Source organism: Manis javanica, chromosome 1 (genome assembly GCF_040802235.1).
Source record: "Manis javanica isolate MJ-LG chromosome 1, MJ_LKY, whole genome shotgun sequence".
In the NCBI taxonomy this organism is placed as follows: Eukaryota; Metazoa; Chordata; class Mammalia; order Pholidota; family Manidae; genus Manis; species Manis javanica.
Window position 1 is genome coordinate 169,117,256 of NC_133156.1, and position 16,319 is coordinate 169,133,574.

The following is a 16,319-nucleotide window of genomic DNA, read 5'->3' on the forward strand; positions in this document are numbered from 1 at the left end:
TGGTGTAGATTCCAGTCCAAGTCTGAAGGTCTGAGAACCAGGAGTGTGGAGGGCAAGAGAAGACTGATGTCCCAGCTCAGGCAGACAAGCAGGGGCAAGGTATATCCAGCTTCCCTCCACCTTCTTGTCAGAGTCAGGCCCTCCATGGACTGGGTGATATTCCCCCACAATGGGGAGGGCCACATGCTCTATTCAGTCCACCAACTCAAAGGCTAATCTTTTCCAGAAATAATCTCACAGACACATACAGAAATGTTTTATCAGGTATCTAGGCATCCATGGCCCAGTCAAGTTGACATAAAATTGACTATCACAGTGGCTCTTTGGACACGCAGCCAGGGTCTCTGAAATGCCGTCAGGACGGAGGCGCGGACCCGGCCAACCCCGCCCCGCCCCGCCGGTCCCGCCCTCCCCGCTCACTTCCCTCCCCAAAACGCCCCTCGCCCCCCACCTCACCTCGGCCCCGAAGTCTCAGCCGAGCCCCACCGGGACAGGTGTGCCCCGCGCGCCAAGATGCAGCTGCGGCTCTGGCTTCTTGCCACGCAGCTTGCAGGTAAGCCGGGGAGGTCGGGGGGCCGAGCGGGGGTCCGCGCTGCGCCGGGGCGGACAGAGCCCGAGTGGCGGCGTTTAGCACAGGCGGTCCCGGTCGGATGCAGAGCCCAGGCTGCGGGGGACCTGGGGTCCTGGGAGTCCCGGGCCTCTGCCTAAAGCCTGAAGCTAGGGGAAGGAGAGGCAGGAAGAGAGGAGGTGGGGGAGGAAAGGAGATGAGAAGGAAGAAAAGAGTGTGCAGGGAGGTCCAGAGAGGACGGGAAAATGCCTTTGTCCAAGGTCCGCACAGGGATGTGCCCCCAGGAAGGTTCCAGACTGGCTTTGGTGCCCCAGCTTGGCGGAGAGTTGTGGAGACATATGTTCATTACTTCCGGGGAAGTAGTAGTACAATCCTCTGGGCACCCGGCTGTTTATTGCCAGCTCCCAGACTGGTAAGGTGAGTGCTCTGCCTCGCTGTATCCCCCTGGCTGTGTCCTGGGCACTGTGGCCACAGTAACGAGCTGGAGCGGGAAGTTTGGCATTGGGTTGCAAGGGACAGCCTAGGTGTACCCTGACGAAGCCCCTCGGCACCGCAAACCCCTACTAACCTGCGGCTGATGACTCTCTTGCCTCAAAGCCCAAAGCTGGTGGTCCTACCAGAGGTGACAAGGCCTGCCAGGCCTCGCTCTGACCCGTCAAGCTCAAAAGCATCTTCAGTAGGAGTCCAGGCCCCTAAAGCTAACAAAGTTATTGCAGAGTATGTAAAATGGGCGTAAAACAGGATTTGGTGAAGATTAAATGAGGTAATGCATTATTTTGAAATAACAGTTCCCTCTGAGAATGGATCAACTGAGGCTACCAGGTGAATCAAATGAGATGACATGTGAGGCAAGGCCTGGCTCTGTGTTGGGCATGCAGATAGGGCTCGGCCTCAGCTGGCTGTTCAGTCTCCAGGGGCGGAAAAGCAAGTGGTCGTGAGAGAGAGAGAGAGAAAGCAGGGTGTGTCTCAGCCAGGACAAGGAGGGGGAAGTACACAAACTTCCCAAGGCCCCTTCCTACCCCTTTAACCCTTCAAGGAGTCACTTCTGGGCTTTCTTGGAAAGGCTTCAGGAGTCTGTATATTTGCAACCCCACTACTTGCACACAAGCACATAGACACAGGCTGGGAGAGGATCACACATTTCCTCAACTCAGGGAGTGGCTCAAAGCTCAGGTTCTGGGGTCCCAGACTTGGGTTTGAATGTGAATCCACCATATACAGACTGTGAGACATTGAGCATGACCTAACCTTTCTGAGCCTTCATTTCCTCATATGTAAAATGGGCATAAAACAGGATTTGGTGAAGATTAAATGAGATAATGCATACACCATGCTCAGCACGATTCAGTAGATTCAATAAATATCAGCATTATCCATTCCTACCATCTACCCTAAGAGGTTAGGGACCCAAAACAATGAAGAACCTCTATTCTGCAGAAAAGGCAGTACATGGTTGGGGAGAAAAGACAAGGCCTGGCAGCCACTTGAGCCCAAGGTACCATGTCATTCTTGATGCAGGTTGAAGCTCACAGTGGTCTGTGAGCAGAGTCAAAAAGTTTAAGTTCATATCATCAGCATTAGAGAAGGCCACTATGGGGCACCTGAGCCACAGTATAGGCAAGATTGTGAATATGGGCCATCACCTCAGGAAACCAGACCCTTCCAAGTACATGCACACATACACACACCTCCTCTGCTCACCCAGGTCTGTCTGCTCAGGGCCCCCTTGCTCCTGGGTCTCCGCCCTGGTCTGCAGAGTCTCCCTCTGCCCCACAGCAGAAATGAAGGGCTCACTAGGTCAGATTCAGTTTGTTGGACTTGGACTATGGAGGACCCACTCCAGTCCTTCTTAAGGCTTCATTTGATGCTGGTAATCAGGAGCCCTGCAGTGCAATCATGGGACAGTGATTTCCCTGGGCACAGTGCACAGTTTGCAGTGTGCTTTCTTGGACATTCCAACCCTTGGAGGCAAGGAGAGCAGTGGCCCCAACCACCCTCCTCTTAAAGGGAATCAACAGGTTCTATGCCTTGCCTGAGGTCCCACAACTGGTATGGGGACGAAGCAGGTTCAATGCCAGGTCTCAGAGCTCTGCGCCAGTTTTCCATGAACAACCCCTACTTGCCAGTGCTTCCCATCTGAGACTAAAGTGAAGCCCCAGCACTGCTTCCGGGGTGTCTGTCTTTCCCCTGGGGAAGGGGGATCCTATGACATTATTTGCTGGGTTAGAGAACGATGGGCTGTTATTATGCCTACCAGGGGACAGTGAGTTCCTCTCGCTGGTTGTCATCACTATCCAGAAAGGGTGGCTGGCCAGACCAGTCGTGTGCTCTCCTTCTGATTCTGAGCTCCTCTTCCAGATTTCCCTGGGTGTCCTTCAGCCGCTTAGAGCCTACCAAGGTCTAACATGGTGGCAGCAGGGCAAGGTGAACGGCGACTAGCTGTGACTTCAGACTAAATCTCTGGGTTTGGATCCCAGGTCATATATGAGCTGTTAGTGGGATGTTGAATCAGTAACTTCATGCCTCAGTTTCTGCATCTGTGTGATGGGGATAAAAATCCTGAAATAAATTTGAGGCTGGATTGAGATAATTTATGTAAAGAACCAGGCAGATCAGCATGCAATCAACACATGGGAGCTCTCTCTGGTGTCCCCTTTGTAAACACCTGCCTCGTAAATGATCTCTTGGGAAGTGGGGTGTCAAGCTCTGAGTCCAGAAGCCACCAGCTGCATTTACACAGCCCCAGGACCCTGAAACTGGGCAGGTTCTTCCACAGCTTCTCCTTTGATCCTTGGCTCAGGGCTCCTCTGAGACCCCCAGCTGCAGCCAGGAAAACTGCTGATGGCTCTGCTCCTTCCGCTTCTCATAGCTCTCCACGGCAGCTCCGCACTCCAGCAGACCCCTGCCTCCCTGAAGATTCAGACGAACCGAATGGTGATGCTCTCCTGTGAAGCCAGAACCTCCCCCACTAGCATGCGCATCTACTGGCTGAGACAGTGCCAGGCGCCCAGTGTGGACAGTCACCTTGAGTTCCTGGCCTTGTGGGATTCCACAAAAGGGACCGTGTATGGTGAGGAGGTGGAGCAGGAGAAGCTAACTGCATTTCGGGATGCAAATCGGTTCATTCTAAATCTCACAAGTGTGAAGCCTGAGGACAGCGGTGTCTACTTTTGCATGACCATTGGGAACCCCGAGTTGACCTTCGGGAAGGGAACTCGGCTGAGCGTGGGTAAGACTCTGGCTCTTGTGCGTGCTGTTGATGAAAATTGAGCACCTACTGTGTGCCAGGTGTGTGCCAGGCATGGGAGTTGCCCCCACTCTCAGCAAGCCCCATTCTGCAGGATGGAATGACAGCCGTGAGCAATAGCACTGAGGCCAATAGTAGCAGAAACTATGTGTCAAGGCTAACCCAGGGCCAAGTGTGTCAGGTGCTGTATATAGTCGCTATGGTGAGTGCTGCCAGCCCCCCGGGAGTCAGGTACTGTTCGATTCCCATTGCAGAGTGATGCTTAGACACATGGCTACTGCTCCTAGGGACAGGGAAGTGCTGTCCTTCAGACACATGAGGCCCACCTGAGGCTATGGCTGGATTGCACTGAGACTACAGGCCCTATGGTGGTCTCGGAAACCCCCACTGAGTGTGCACCCGGGGAGAGAAGACCCTCACTGCATGCACATCCCCAGAGAGAACATTTCTAGGGCCAGTGGAGGGGCAGATGCTCTCATGTTCTGCATGGGGGCCTACAGCTCAAACTCACACCCACAGTTGCAGGGAATGAAGAGAATGGACCCCAGGCCCAGCTGCAAATTCTGCTGTGAATTCACATTGTGCCTCTGGGCAGGTGACTCCCTTGCTGGGCCTCAGTTTCTCATCTGCATCATGGGGTTGCTCTATCATGCATGGCCTCCGTGACCCCCTCCATCCCTGGGAAGCTGCTGTTCCATGAGTTAAGTCAGTATGTCCAGGAAACTGTGCATATATTGTAAGCCACAGATGTAATTTAAAGTTTTCTAATAGTCACATTAAAAAAGTAAAAAGAAACAAGTGAAATTAATTTCAGTAATATATCTTATTGAACTCCATTTATCAACATTATCACTGTAACATGTAATCAGTATAAAAATTATTATAGAAGTGTTTTCCTTTCCCTTTTCCTACTAAGTGTTGGATGTGTATTGTACCCATACGGCACACATTGCACATGCTCAGTAGCACATGTGTCAAGGAGTGGCCACACGCACAGTGAGGATTAAACTATCATGGCTACGAAGGAATTGTGGCAGAGATTCTCCAAGGCCCACATGTGGCTTTAGCCCCATCCCCAAGTTAGCCCGCAGCCAGAGCCAAGCCCCTGCCAGCCTCCCACAGTCCTGCCTCCAGCTCACTTGGGTCCTTGGGCTGGGGGAGGGATTCTGAGAGTGAAAAGGGGATCCCCCAGAAATTAGACCACTCAGCAGGGGAAAATGCAGGGACAGCTGGAGATGGCAGTATGTGAGGAGGATGGAAACCAGAGTGACAGGCCCTCACACACCACCAGCCTCAGGTCTTAAATCAGGAGGTCGGGGTGGGGGTGTGAGAGCTCTGGGTAGGAAGCCCAGGCACCCCTCTGCAGGGAGTGACTGATACCTGTATTGAAAGTTGGGCTTTTGGGGATTTGGGGTTTGGGTTTGGTTTATGATTTTCCTCTCTCTAAGCCTCACATCTTCCCACTCATGAGATTTCAGGGTCTGAGAAAGGTGGATGATGAAATAGGCAAAACTGGTTTTCAGAAGCTGTCCCCCTACCCACTCCCTCCTGGCTTTGATATTTCCAATCCCTTCATGCTGCCCAACTCTCCAAGAATAGAAATCCCTCTACAGAGCATGTGCTGGCAACCCTATCATCTCCAAGGGTCAGGGTATCCGGAAGTGGAGCCCATCCCTCCTGCCAGAAGATCAGTGCCTTTGAAGAAAGAAGCTCGGATAGTAGAGAAAGAGTTTGGGTAAAAACAGAGCCTTTTTCAGGCCCTGTAGGGACAACAATGGACTCAAAAGGCCTATCCATTTCAAAGAGGAGAGAAGCAGGGAGATTTTAACTTGGGGGAGGGGGTCAGGAGGAATTGTGGGGGCCTGGCTCTTAGCAAGAGGTTAAAATGGACAAGCATCCCCGCAAACCTTCCATCAGACCTGGGCCACCAGGCCCAGCCAAGGCACTGAGGCCCTATCGCCCCAGCTGCCCTGCAGGCTCACCACAGACCTCGTGTGTAAAGTCAGGGAAGCCAATGCTTCAGAGCCCTGAGGGTGAGGGATATGAGAACCCCTCCAGCAGAGGGCCGGCGTGTGCAGCACTGCGGCTAATGCTCTACTCGCTTCCCTCAGAGCTCTGACCACCCAGGGCCTTGGCTTGATCTGAGGCGCTTAACTTTTTGTCAAAAGACATTTGCACCTGAGGCACACTGCATAGTAAGAGCCTAGAATCACCCTCTTTGGGCTCAGATCCTGGCCCTGCTGTTCAATGCCTCTTGGATTTAGGGCAAGTTATCTCAGCTCTGAGCCTAGTCTTCTTCAGGGATAAAATGGGGATAACAGTGCCTGTCCCCAGAGCTGTTGGTTCAATAAACTGAAGCTGCTGTGCCTGCCGTTGCCACCAGCACATGGTGGGAGCTTCGTAGTGTTTGTTCTAGTTAGTTGGTTTTTTCTAGAAACCCCAGGAAGCAGGCAGAGTAGAGCGTGTCATCTCTACTTTCCAGAGGAGGCTCAGGTCGGTGAAGGTCTGAAAGGTACACTTTTTATATAGAAGATGCCAGCCCCCAAATGACCCATTCGCTGGCGGCCCCTCCCTGCCCCTTTGATGCTTGAGTTTAATTTCATGGTGTCACCCTATTGCCAATCCTCCCATTTTGCAGAAAATCATTTCCTTGATGTGTCTTCCCTCAACCCCCAAAGGCAAAGGTTGGATTCAGCAGTACCAGGGTTCACCCCCTTCCTCAGCCCCTCAGGGTCTCCCTCTGCTCTGTGGGCTTGTCCTACTGCCCTATCTCAACACCTATATGTGACACTGGATTAGAACAAAAGAGAAGAGTGACCCTCAGGAGTCAGGAGAGGGGCTCAGGGTCTTAGGCTGGCACTTCTCACTGTCGGGCCTCAGGCACCAGCCTCTCACATCACCAGCGTTAACCTTTGAAATGAAGGGTTGAGATTAGACTAAAGGTCCCTCTAGCTCTGATACTATGTAATTTTTAAAGACCCCTGAGCAGGAAAGAAAATCCCAATATTTGCAATGTGCCTGGTATTGTAGATTCAGAAAAGGACACCCCCTCCTTTCTATGAGCTTCGTTCACTTGCTTAGGGATTGGCAGTGGGCTGAGGGGCTGGCCATGCCAAGGGCTTGGGGACTCTGGCTTCAGCTTTAGGTCTTCACCAGGTGGAGTCATGTCTACTGCACACCTTGCTGGACACAATGTCCCCATTAATTCTCAAAACAACCCCCAGAAGAAGATGGGAGTCATCTTTATTTCCACAGATGGGGAAACTGAGGCACAGGTAGGACTTGCCCCAAGTCACACAGTGGTTAACTCCCGGTGCTGCGGCACCATTCAGGTCTGCATGGCTCCAAAGACCTCTTGCCCTAGGACTCCAAGCTGACCCCCAGGCCAAGGCCCTCACAGATCTGAGGGTTGGGAGAACAGATCAAAAATTCTATTGCTCTGTGATCTTCAGGCCCCATGGCAGCTGAGGGAACTGCATAAGAACTCTAGCACCTGGGTGTAAGCCGTGTGGCTTTAAGTCTTGTCTCTAAGGCTACATACAGTTTATGGACTAACCTAAGCATCTTGCTTGCTTTCTATAGTTGATGTCCTTCCCACCACTGCCCAGCCCACCAAGAAGTCCACCCCAAAGAAGAAAGTGTGCCGGTTCCCAAACCCCGTGACTCCAAAAGGTGAGTTCCTCCATCCCCTGGGACCCTCAGAGTGCAGCAGACACTGCCCCTCCCTGCCCGCAGTCCCTCCACAGGCCCTTCCCAAGTGTTGGCAGGCTCTGTTCCTCTGGCCCCGCCCAAGCAGGATGGGGAAGGGAAGCCTCACAGGACAAACTTAATGGAGGCTACGTCCCCCCCCAAAACTTGCACACAAATGTTCCTAGCAGATGAGTCCTAACAGCCAAAAAGTAGAAACAACTCAAATGTCCACCAGCTGATGAATGTGTTAACACAATACGAAATATCCATGCAACGGAATACCATTTGGCCATAATAAACAATGAAGTACAAATAATGCTACAGCATGGATGAATCTTGAAAATATGCAGTAAAAGAAGATAATCACAAAAGAACATACATTATATAATCCCATTGATATGAAATGTCCAGAATATGGCATCCCAGAAAGACAGAAAGTAGATTAGTGTTTGCCTAAGGTTAGGGGTGGGCATTGGGGAAGGAATGGGGAGTGATTGCTAACCAGTACATAATTTCTTTTCAGGGTGATAAAATGTTTTAAAATTAGATTTTGGTGATGGTTGCACAACTCTGTGACTATACCAAAAACCATTAAATTTTACACTTTGAACAGGTGAACTTTATGATATGTATATTATATCTCAATAAAGCTGTCAAAACACCCAACCCAAAGAACAAGCACTTTAAATTTTCCCAGTTTTGATGCCTCACAGAGGACCTAACACCCAATATATGCTTAACAAATGTTTGAAGGAGTGAACAAACTCTCCTCTCTGTGCTATGAGCACCAGACACTACAGCTGGAGTACACACACACATAACAGCCCAAGTGTGTTTGTGGAAAAGTGCTCACCTCTGCTCCCCAGAAGTTACTGGTGATAGGCAAAAAGTGCCATCTGCTCCTACCCTTAAAACAAACTGCAAGCAGACACACCAGGGCTGCCTGGCACTGCTGGGATTGCTCTGTCTTCAATATATAAAGTACCAGAAAGAGTCTGGGGGGAGACATCAAATGGGATCCAGGGGATGGCAGCAGGAAGTTCCCGTATAAGGTCACAGTAAAAAAGAAAATCAGAACCTATGTACAGAAGGGCAAAGTTATGGGGAACATAAAGGTGGGGACAGGATGACCTGACTTTATAAATTATTTATGTCCCACAACTTCACTTAAAGAACATCAGGCAGCGTACAACAGAAAAGGACTCAAGAAGCAAATACAACAGGACCATTAAGTCATATGAGGATGCAAAAGCTGGATCTGTGCTGTTGCTCTGGAGAAACAAGCAAACACAGCTGCAGCAAAGTGAATGCTCCAAATAACTGGCACCACAAACCGCCCCACAGTGATGTAAAGAAGTAACCCCACACATCAGAGCCTTCATCTTGGTTTACATTCCAGAAGAAATCTTTATATAAGGACCATTGAATGATGGTGAATTCAGTAACACTTTTATAAATGATGAAAAAAAGGACTTTCCATTTCTTGCATCATTTTTTATATCAACCCTTAGTAAAATCTTAGGGTAAAATACAAACCCAACATTAGAAGGATACTAAGAATAACCAAGATATGTGTTAAGATGGCTGAATGGGAGAAGTAGGTGGAAGCTGCATTAGGGATGGGGGCCATGGGGCACAGTAGCCTAGTGGTAAGCCAGCCAGGCCTAGGTCTGAATCCGTGTCTACTGTGCCTATACTGTGTGACCTTGGGCAAGGGATTCAGGCCTTCTGGACCTCAGTTTCCTCATCTGTAAAATGGGGGATTTTACCTCACTAAAGGGAAGGCAGGGTTAAATGAAATACTATTCCTGAGGTGCTCAGCTTGGCAGGCTGCCCACACAGAGCTCAAAGCTTGTTGTCACGAGTGACACCCAACAATTTCCCAACCACTGTCTCAGGAGCAGTGTGGTGTGATCCAGGTCTCATGAGGCCCCAAAACCCGAGCAAGGCAAGGAAAGCCAGGCCAGGCTCCCTAGTGTGGCTCTGGCTGCTGGCTCCCTGCCTCAGAAGGCTTTTCACTGCCTTTACTAGAAGAAGCAGCTTTTCCTGGAGCCACATTCGGGTAGTGATCTCGCTGTGTCACTGGCCTCCAGTCAGTTATGACCAGTCCTCAGGAAGCTCCCCTGACCCAACTCCTCCTCAGAGGGAGGGGACCTTCCTGCCATGTGTGACCCTGCAACCTTCACCCATGTGCATCAGTTTAAAAAAAACTTTATTGAGATATAATTTGCATCTCACAAAATTTACCCATGTTAAACATACAACTCAATGATTTTTAGTAAATTCACCAAGTTATGCAACCACCACAATTTAGTTTTAGGACATTTCCACCACCCCAGCAATATCTTTTGCACTGGTTTCCCGCTAGTGTCTATTCCCACTCTAGCCCCTGACAACCACTAATCTACTCTCAATCTCTATAGATCTGCCTCTTCTGGACATTTCATAAAAGTGGAATCACACATATACCTTTCATTCCTCACTTCTTTCACTTAGCATTTACTTTGTTTTCGAGGCCCATCCTGTATGGGAGGCAGATAGAGACCCTTGAATTTCAGAGGTGGAAGGACTTTCAAGGGCCTCTCATCCAACCTTCTGCCCAGTGCAGGAATCTCTCCACATCTCACCATCAGCCTTGGCAAGGGCGCCCCCCCCAACCCATGGAGCAGCCCACCCCATTCCCTCCCCTGCCTCTCATGCCCACAGCTGTTGTGGCAGGACTACAGCACCTGTAGAACTTGCAGGACCTGGTCCACACCCTGGCCCTATCTTTCGTAGCTGGGTGACCTTGGGCATGTAATTTCACCTCTTTAAATCTTGTTTTTTCTGAACTGTAAAATGATAGTACCTCCCCTCCTCATGAGATAGAAGTCTGCAATTAGTATTGTACTTGGCACATAACAGTTGGTAAAAATTCTCTCCCTTCTCTGACATCCAAAACTCTCAACTTTTTTAACCTCAAGCCCAGATATACAGCCTTTCCCTTTTCATTCAGGGGTCCTGGGTCTGCTTCTCAGCTACTCACAGGCACTAGCCTTAGGGGCACGAAGAGAGTCAGAGAAGAATTTGAGGCATTGATAATATAAACTCTGCTGTTGAAATACAACACACATGAGCAAAGGAACAAACAGGCAGCTCATGGAAGAAAAGTCATACAAGTGGCTGATACATAAGAACAGACTGAAGCTGATAGTCAGGGAATTGAAGTGAACTACAATTTTTTTTTAATTTGGTATCATTAATCTACAATTACATGAGCGACATTATGGTTACTAATGAACTATGATTTTTGACCCTCAGGACTGGCAGCAATTAAAAACTTTGATGATACCAAGGGTTGGCAGAGTGTGTGATCAGCGGTCAGAAATGGAAACCAGTGCAGTCTTGCAGGAAGGAATTTGAAAGTATCTATTACAGTCTTAAATGGACGTAGTCTAATGGTTTAGTAGTTCCTGTTTTCAATATCTACTGCAGGCAGGCTCCTGCATAAGGAGAAATGTACCAGTATGTTCTCTATAGAGTTGTTTATAAAAGTAAAATCAAAATGCCCACTGACGGCTTAATCATCCATGGTACATCCATATTTCAAATGCTACTCTGCTCAAAAAAAGAATGTGTGGACATGTTTCAGTGAAACATGTTTACAGAACAGTTTGTACATATAAGACACCGTATGCTTTAAAAAAAAAACAACTGTACGTCTATGTAAACTATATATGTGTAAATGCAAAGAGAGCCACCAAATTAACCAGGGCAGTTACTTCTGTGAAGGAGCCAGGATGCCAAGAGGCATTCTAACCATATACTTGAATCTTTTATGATGGAAATATATTCAGCTAGTTCTTGTGAAACTCAGAGTTTTAAAAATAAATAATAAAAATCCCATTACCAGGAATGAAAACTGTGTATCTCTTTTGAATATAAATAGCTCCTGAGTTTAATTAATTTTTAAAAATTGGGATGTGAGGCATGAGATTTTATATATAAAATTACCTCAGTGTGATTCAAATCCCTAGAGAAGAGACTAGAAGGAATTAGGCACACAGTGGCGTTCGCATATGGAGGGGGAGATGGGGCTTCCGGTTGACTTTCCTCTCTGTATGTTTTATCTGCATGTCTCACATGTTCACCGTGTGTGTCTTCCAGGCCTGTCTTGCAGCCGCCTCACCCTTGGCCTGCTGGTGGCCGGCGGCCTGGTTCTGCTGGCATCTGTGAGTGCAGCCCTCCACCTGCACTGTAAGTTGTGCCCTCCTGGGCTATCATGGGGACCTCTTTTGCCATCGAGGCATCCCTGAGGGTACTTCCTTCTGTAGGGAACGGGGTGGATGGCATCCAGGAAGTTTGCCCCCCACTGTCCCTCTCACACCCATGGCAGTTCCGTAGGCGATCCTTGGCCCGAGGCCCTGCTGCAGGGATGAGAGACCACCGTGTCTCTGGAGTCAGGGAAACCTGGGTTTAAATTCAACCCTGCTGCTCGCTGATGAGTGACCTTGGGTGCATATCCTGGCCTCTCTGAGCCCACCCAGGAGTAACAATGTCACCCATCTCCCAGGGCTGCTGTCTGTAAAGTCCTGCCCAAAGTGCTGGGCCTGGGCTGTGTGCCCAGGAAGCAGGAACTCCTGAGGGCAGTTGGGGTGGAAGCAGTACCCAGAAGAGCTCACAGTGGGGCTTGCTTCATGTTCCCACAAGCTGGAACCTCCCCCACCAACCCCTCCCCTGCCCCCAACCCCCATGAGGCTGAAGGGAAACTCAGAGATGGCCGCTGCTGCGGTCCACTTTGAACATGAGATCACTTCCTTCTGTGACTCCCCAGGCCCTGCTCCGCGCTGGGTTCTAAGAAAGAGGGCAGCTGTGGGGAAGCTCTTCCTTGGTACTGCTGCTCACCTGTGCCACCTCCAGCAGGCCACTAACACTCTCTGAGCTTCTATAAAAATGGGGCAGGGGATGGCCCATAGGGGTACAGGCTAGATCAGTGGCTCTTTTATAGGTCACAGACCCCTCTGAACATGTGGTGACAATTATGAACCCTCTTCCCAGAGAAATGTGTCAAGCGCACATTTTTGCATACAGTTATCCCACACCAAGGGATCCATTTATCCCATTCTAAGGGCCCCATTCAAGTTCAGTGGTCTGCAAGCTTTTTTTATGATCATCGGTAAAAACTTTAAAAATATAAACACTCAATGCAATTGGCTATACTTATTAATTTATTATATTACACATGCTATTAAAGGTGCTTCAAAAACAAAAAAGGATGAACTAAAGATGTAAATAGATATGCTTATATATCCTTCCTTGCCCAGTGGGAAACCTTGCACATCCTCTGAGTACATGAGCTCTAGATCAGGACCCCCCGTCATTCCTAACATGCGGTCAGGGCAAGATCCCACAATTCCGTTTAAGGACACACAGACTGGAGCAGGTTAACTGAGTTGGAATTCTGGCTTTACCACTTACCAGCTGCATGACTTTGAGCTCATTACTCAGTAACATGCTCACTCTGTGCCTCAGTTTCCCTGAAAGATGGGGATAAACAGAGTAGTATCCAACTCAGGTTGGCTGTGAGCATTAGGGAGTTAAACTCATGAAGCTGGAGCGCCAGGGATGTGGTCAGAGGTGTTGGCTGCCCCCCTGTAGCCTTCCTTTTCTCTCTCTGGGGCGTGGTGTCAGCAGCCCACAGCCCATGCCACTAATGTTATTGTTTTCTTCTTCCAGGCCAGCAGAGGAGAGCCCGGCTTCGCCTCTTGAAACAGTAAGTATTGGGGGCCTCAGAAATGTGTCAGTTTCGCAGCCCCAGGTGTGGTCCTGGGCTGGCTCAACCCAGCTGCTGCTCACAGCCCCCAGCTACAAGCAGTCAAACCCAGCCTTCAAAGCAATTCATAGGCTGTATAAATAGATGAGGTGACAGAGTTCCGGAAAAGAGATAATCTAAACAAAAATACCAATGGATCATTTAAGTGTATTTCAAATATGGCAAGATTTAGCTCTTAGCTCTCCCGATGACAGTGAACTCTTGCGTGCCCAGAACACGGTGGGATATTCCAAACTCCTTCCCATCCATTATTTCATTCAGCTCGGTCCTGCGTGACCTAGGAGCTACTTTTTACAGACCAGTTGAAAGGCTTGCTCCAAGTGCTGGGATAGTAAAGAGCCAAGTCGGATCTAAAGACAAGTCAGTCCATGCAAGGCTGGCATCTTCACGGGCTCCCTTCCTGCCAGCATGGGATGTTTGGTCCCCTCCTCTGCCCTGGACCCCACCTGGGTCCCAAGAGTTTGCAAGCAGAAGGCTTGCTTTTCATGATCCCTGAGCTGTGTGAACACAGGCAGAAGCCCAGAGGCTGAGAGAGGCCAGAGGCTGCCAGCTGCTCCCAGCCTCCAGGACTTTCAGGCCCAGTTGGGCCACAAGCAGTGTTTTTGGATTGCTTTTTCTTCCTCAAAACAGAGACTGTTTTCCAACTACCTATCTCATTAATGACAACCCTTCCATATAGAGGTGCTTGGGAAAAAAAGAAAGCCCACACCTCCAGGTTGAAGAGGGCAGCAGGCCTTGTGCTCCAGAGCCCCAGCCAGGGCCTGAGGCAAACCTGTATGTGAATGCTGTCTGCCATTCATAAACCATGCAACTGTACATGAGTCACGTCACCTCTCTGAACTTCTGATTCCTCATCTGTAAAATGGGTAACAGTATCAAGCTCATGGCTATTGAGAGGATTTCCTGGGGCAATACTCAGAGGTTGGCCCCTGGTCCCATGGAGTTAATTGGGACTTTCAGAAAGTCCAGCTCATGTCATTTGTGAACGTTAACTCTACGAGCCCAACAGCTAAGAAACAAAATGTATCTTTAAATACTCTGTAATATATTTAGCATATAAACTCTCTACATTATGTTCTATATTACAACATACATTATATTTTATACATAGCTGCTTAATCATAATTGCTTCAATACGCCTGCTGTGTGTGTATATATATATATTTGTGTTGTTGTTGTTGTTGTTATTGTTGTCATTGACAGCAGCTTTATTCATAGTTGCCAAAACTTGAAAGCAGCCAAAATGTTCCGCAATAGGTGAATGAACAAATAAACGGGGTACATTCAGACAAAGGGATACTATTCAGTGATAAAAAGAAATGAGCTGTCCTATGCCTGCTGTATTTTATGGGCAATTTTCAATGATAATTTTGAGTATGTGCAATATTCACCTTATATACTGGATTTGGAAACCACCCCCTACCTAAAAGACAGTAATTTGAGTGTACTGTCCAAGCCTAGACCTCCAGAATGTTCTGTTCAAGAAGTTCTCCATGGTGACCTTTTATGGAGAATGAGTCCCCTTTAGGGGACTCACTCCTTCATTTTAACTTGTCCCCAGTGATTTGACACCATTCTGGGGGGAACTGGATGTTCGGGCAAACCCAGGGGTTCTAAGGACCCACCAAGGTGGGGAAGGGGCTTGGGGTGGTTGTGGGTGGGGCCCTGAGCCCCCCTCTCCCTCTGCTCACAGCTCTGCTCTCTTCTATTACCTGCAGTTACACTCAACTTAAGACATTCTTTAAACAAAAGGGTTTGTGGCTAATGAAAATGTTTGAAAACCACCTCTCGTTTGGCTACCATGATCCGGGTGTGGACAGAGAAGTCCAGGGCCTTGCAGATCAGCTGCTCCAAACTCAAGTTGCAATTTGGGGAAGACGTTCCCCAGGCTCTCACTGGCCTCAGAAGATCATCCCATCAGCAGGCCTTCTTCTGGGCCCCTAGTGTGCATTGGTGAATAGCTGTCTTAGAAAGTCCTGCAGGAAGTAACAGTATTCAAAGCTAGAGTTCTTTGGGCTGCATTTCATGAACTTTTTAATATTTTGAATGAGTAAGATGGTCCCTAAAAACCTACTAACACAAACTCCTGACCCCAGACTTCCTTACTTGGAATGAGGCCCTCCATCCTCATTTGCCATTTGTTTCTGTTACAGGAAATTCAGTATCATTTGCTGGAAAATAAGTGGTTTCACAACTTGCTGTTGCTTTCAGGTTTTATAAGTGAGCAGAGAATATGCTTTTGGTGACCTGCTGCAAAAATACACTGGTCAGTAATGAGCAAGATCTGGAAAAGTACGAGAATGGACACACCCAACCATGGGAATTTCATTGACCTGCTGACGCTGCCTGCTTTTAACTACTGCAAGTTCTTTCTGTGACCCTCATGCATGGGAACTTGTTAGTTGGTCATTGGGAATCTTAGAAAGCTTCAGAGCCTCAGGGCACTTCCTGTAACTCAGGGGCATGCTAGAGGGTTGGGTAAGAAACGTGCTCCGGACACCACTCTGGCTGGGACCTTTGGTGTTGGCTGCCCAGCCACCATCTTGCAAGTTGCTTTGCCATGCTAACGCAGTGACACTAAGTCCTGAGTCTCTCCTGGGATGGTGCTGAGACGGCTCGCCTTAGTTTTCCCAGGCTGGGGCTCACTGTCCTCACAGACAGCCCCAGAGACCAGACCCTACATGGAAATAAGCCTTCCGCAGGGCCTGACCTGGTGCCCACAATCATTTCCATCCCTGAGGCCCCTCCTGGGGAACTGGGGACTTGTGGTTTGGGGAGCAGGAGGTCACTTGATTTTCCAGTAGGAAGTTCCTCACCTTCTACTTCTGCCTTTCCATGGCTTGTATATTTCTTCTCTCACTCTCTGTTCTATGAAAATGTCCGGGCTGTAAAAATAAAGTCCTGAGTAAAAGATGTAAATGGCTTCTGTGATGTAATAGCCCATCTGTACCTCAGAGATATTGGCTCAGCATCTGACATCCTCATTGGCCCACACAGCATGC

The 16,319-nt window shown here is 48.9% G+C and overlaps 1 protein-coding gene across 2 annotated transcripts; it reads left to right on the plus strand.

Moving 5' to 3' along the window:
• Positions 1-434: 434 nt before the first annotated feature.
• Positions 435-16,230, plus strand: CD8B (CD8 subunit beta). 2 transcript variants are annotated; one of them, XM_017672212.3, is made up of 6 exons: positions 435-553; positions 3,438-3,797; positions 7,398-7,487; positions 11,652-11,741; positions 13,221-13,257; positions 15,529-16,230. In XM_017672212.3, the coding sequence occupies exons 1-6, from the start codon at positions 514-516 to the stop codon at positions 15,539-15,541; spliced, it is 630 nt and encodes a 209-aa protein (XP_017527701.2). In that variant the 5' UTR covers positions 435-513; the 3' UTR covers positions 15,542-16,230. The 2 variants fall into 2 exon arrangements, with proteins under 2 accessions (XP_017527701.2, XP_017527702.1); XM_017672213.3 differs by lacking the exons at positions 11,652-11,741; positions 13,221-13,257; positions 15,529-16,230 and adding an exon at positions 8,679-8,911.
• The last annotated feature ends 89 nt before the right edge of the window (positions 16,231-16,319 follow it).

Excerpts from the sequence above, each read along its gene's own strand:
- CD8B (XM_017672212.3), top strand. The coding sequence starts at position 514 with ATGCAGCTGCGGCTCTGGCTTCTTGCCACGCAGCTTGCAG. Across the intron at positions 554-3,437 it reads TCTTGCCACGCAGCTTGCAG|CTCTCCACGGCAGCTCCGCA; the intron begins GTAAGCCGGGGA and ends CGCTTCTCATAG. Across the intron at positions 7,488-11,651 it reads AAACCCCGTGACTCCAAAAG|GCCTGTCTTGCAGCCGCCTC; the intron begins GTGAGTTCCTCC and ends TGTGTCTTCCAG.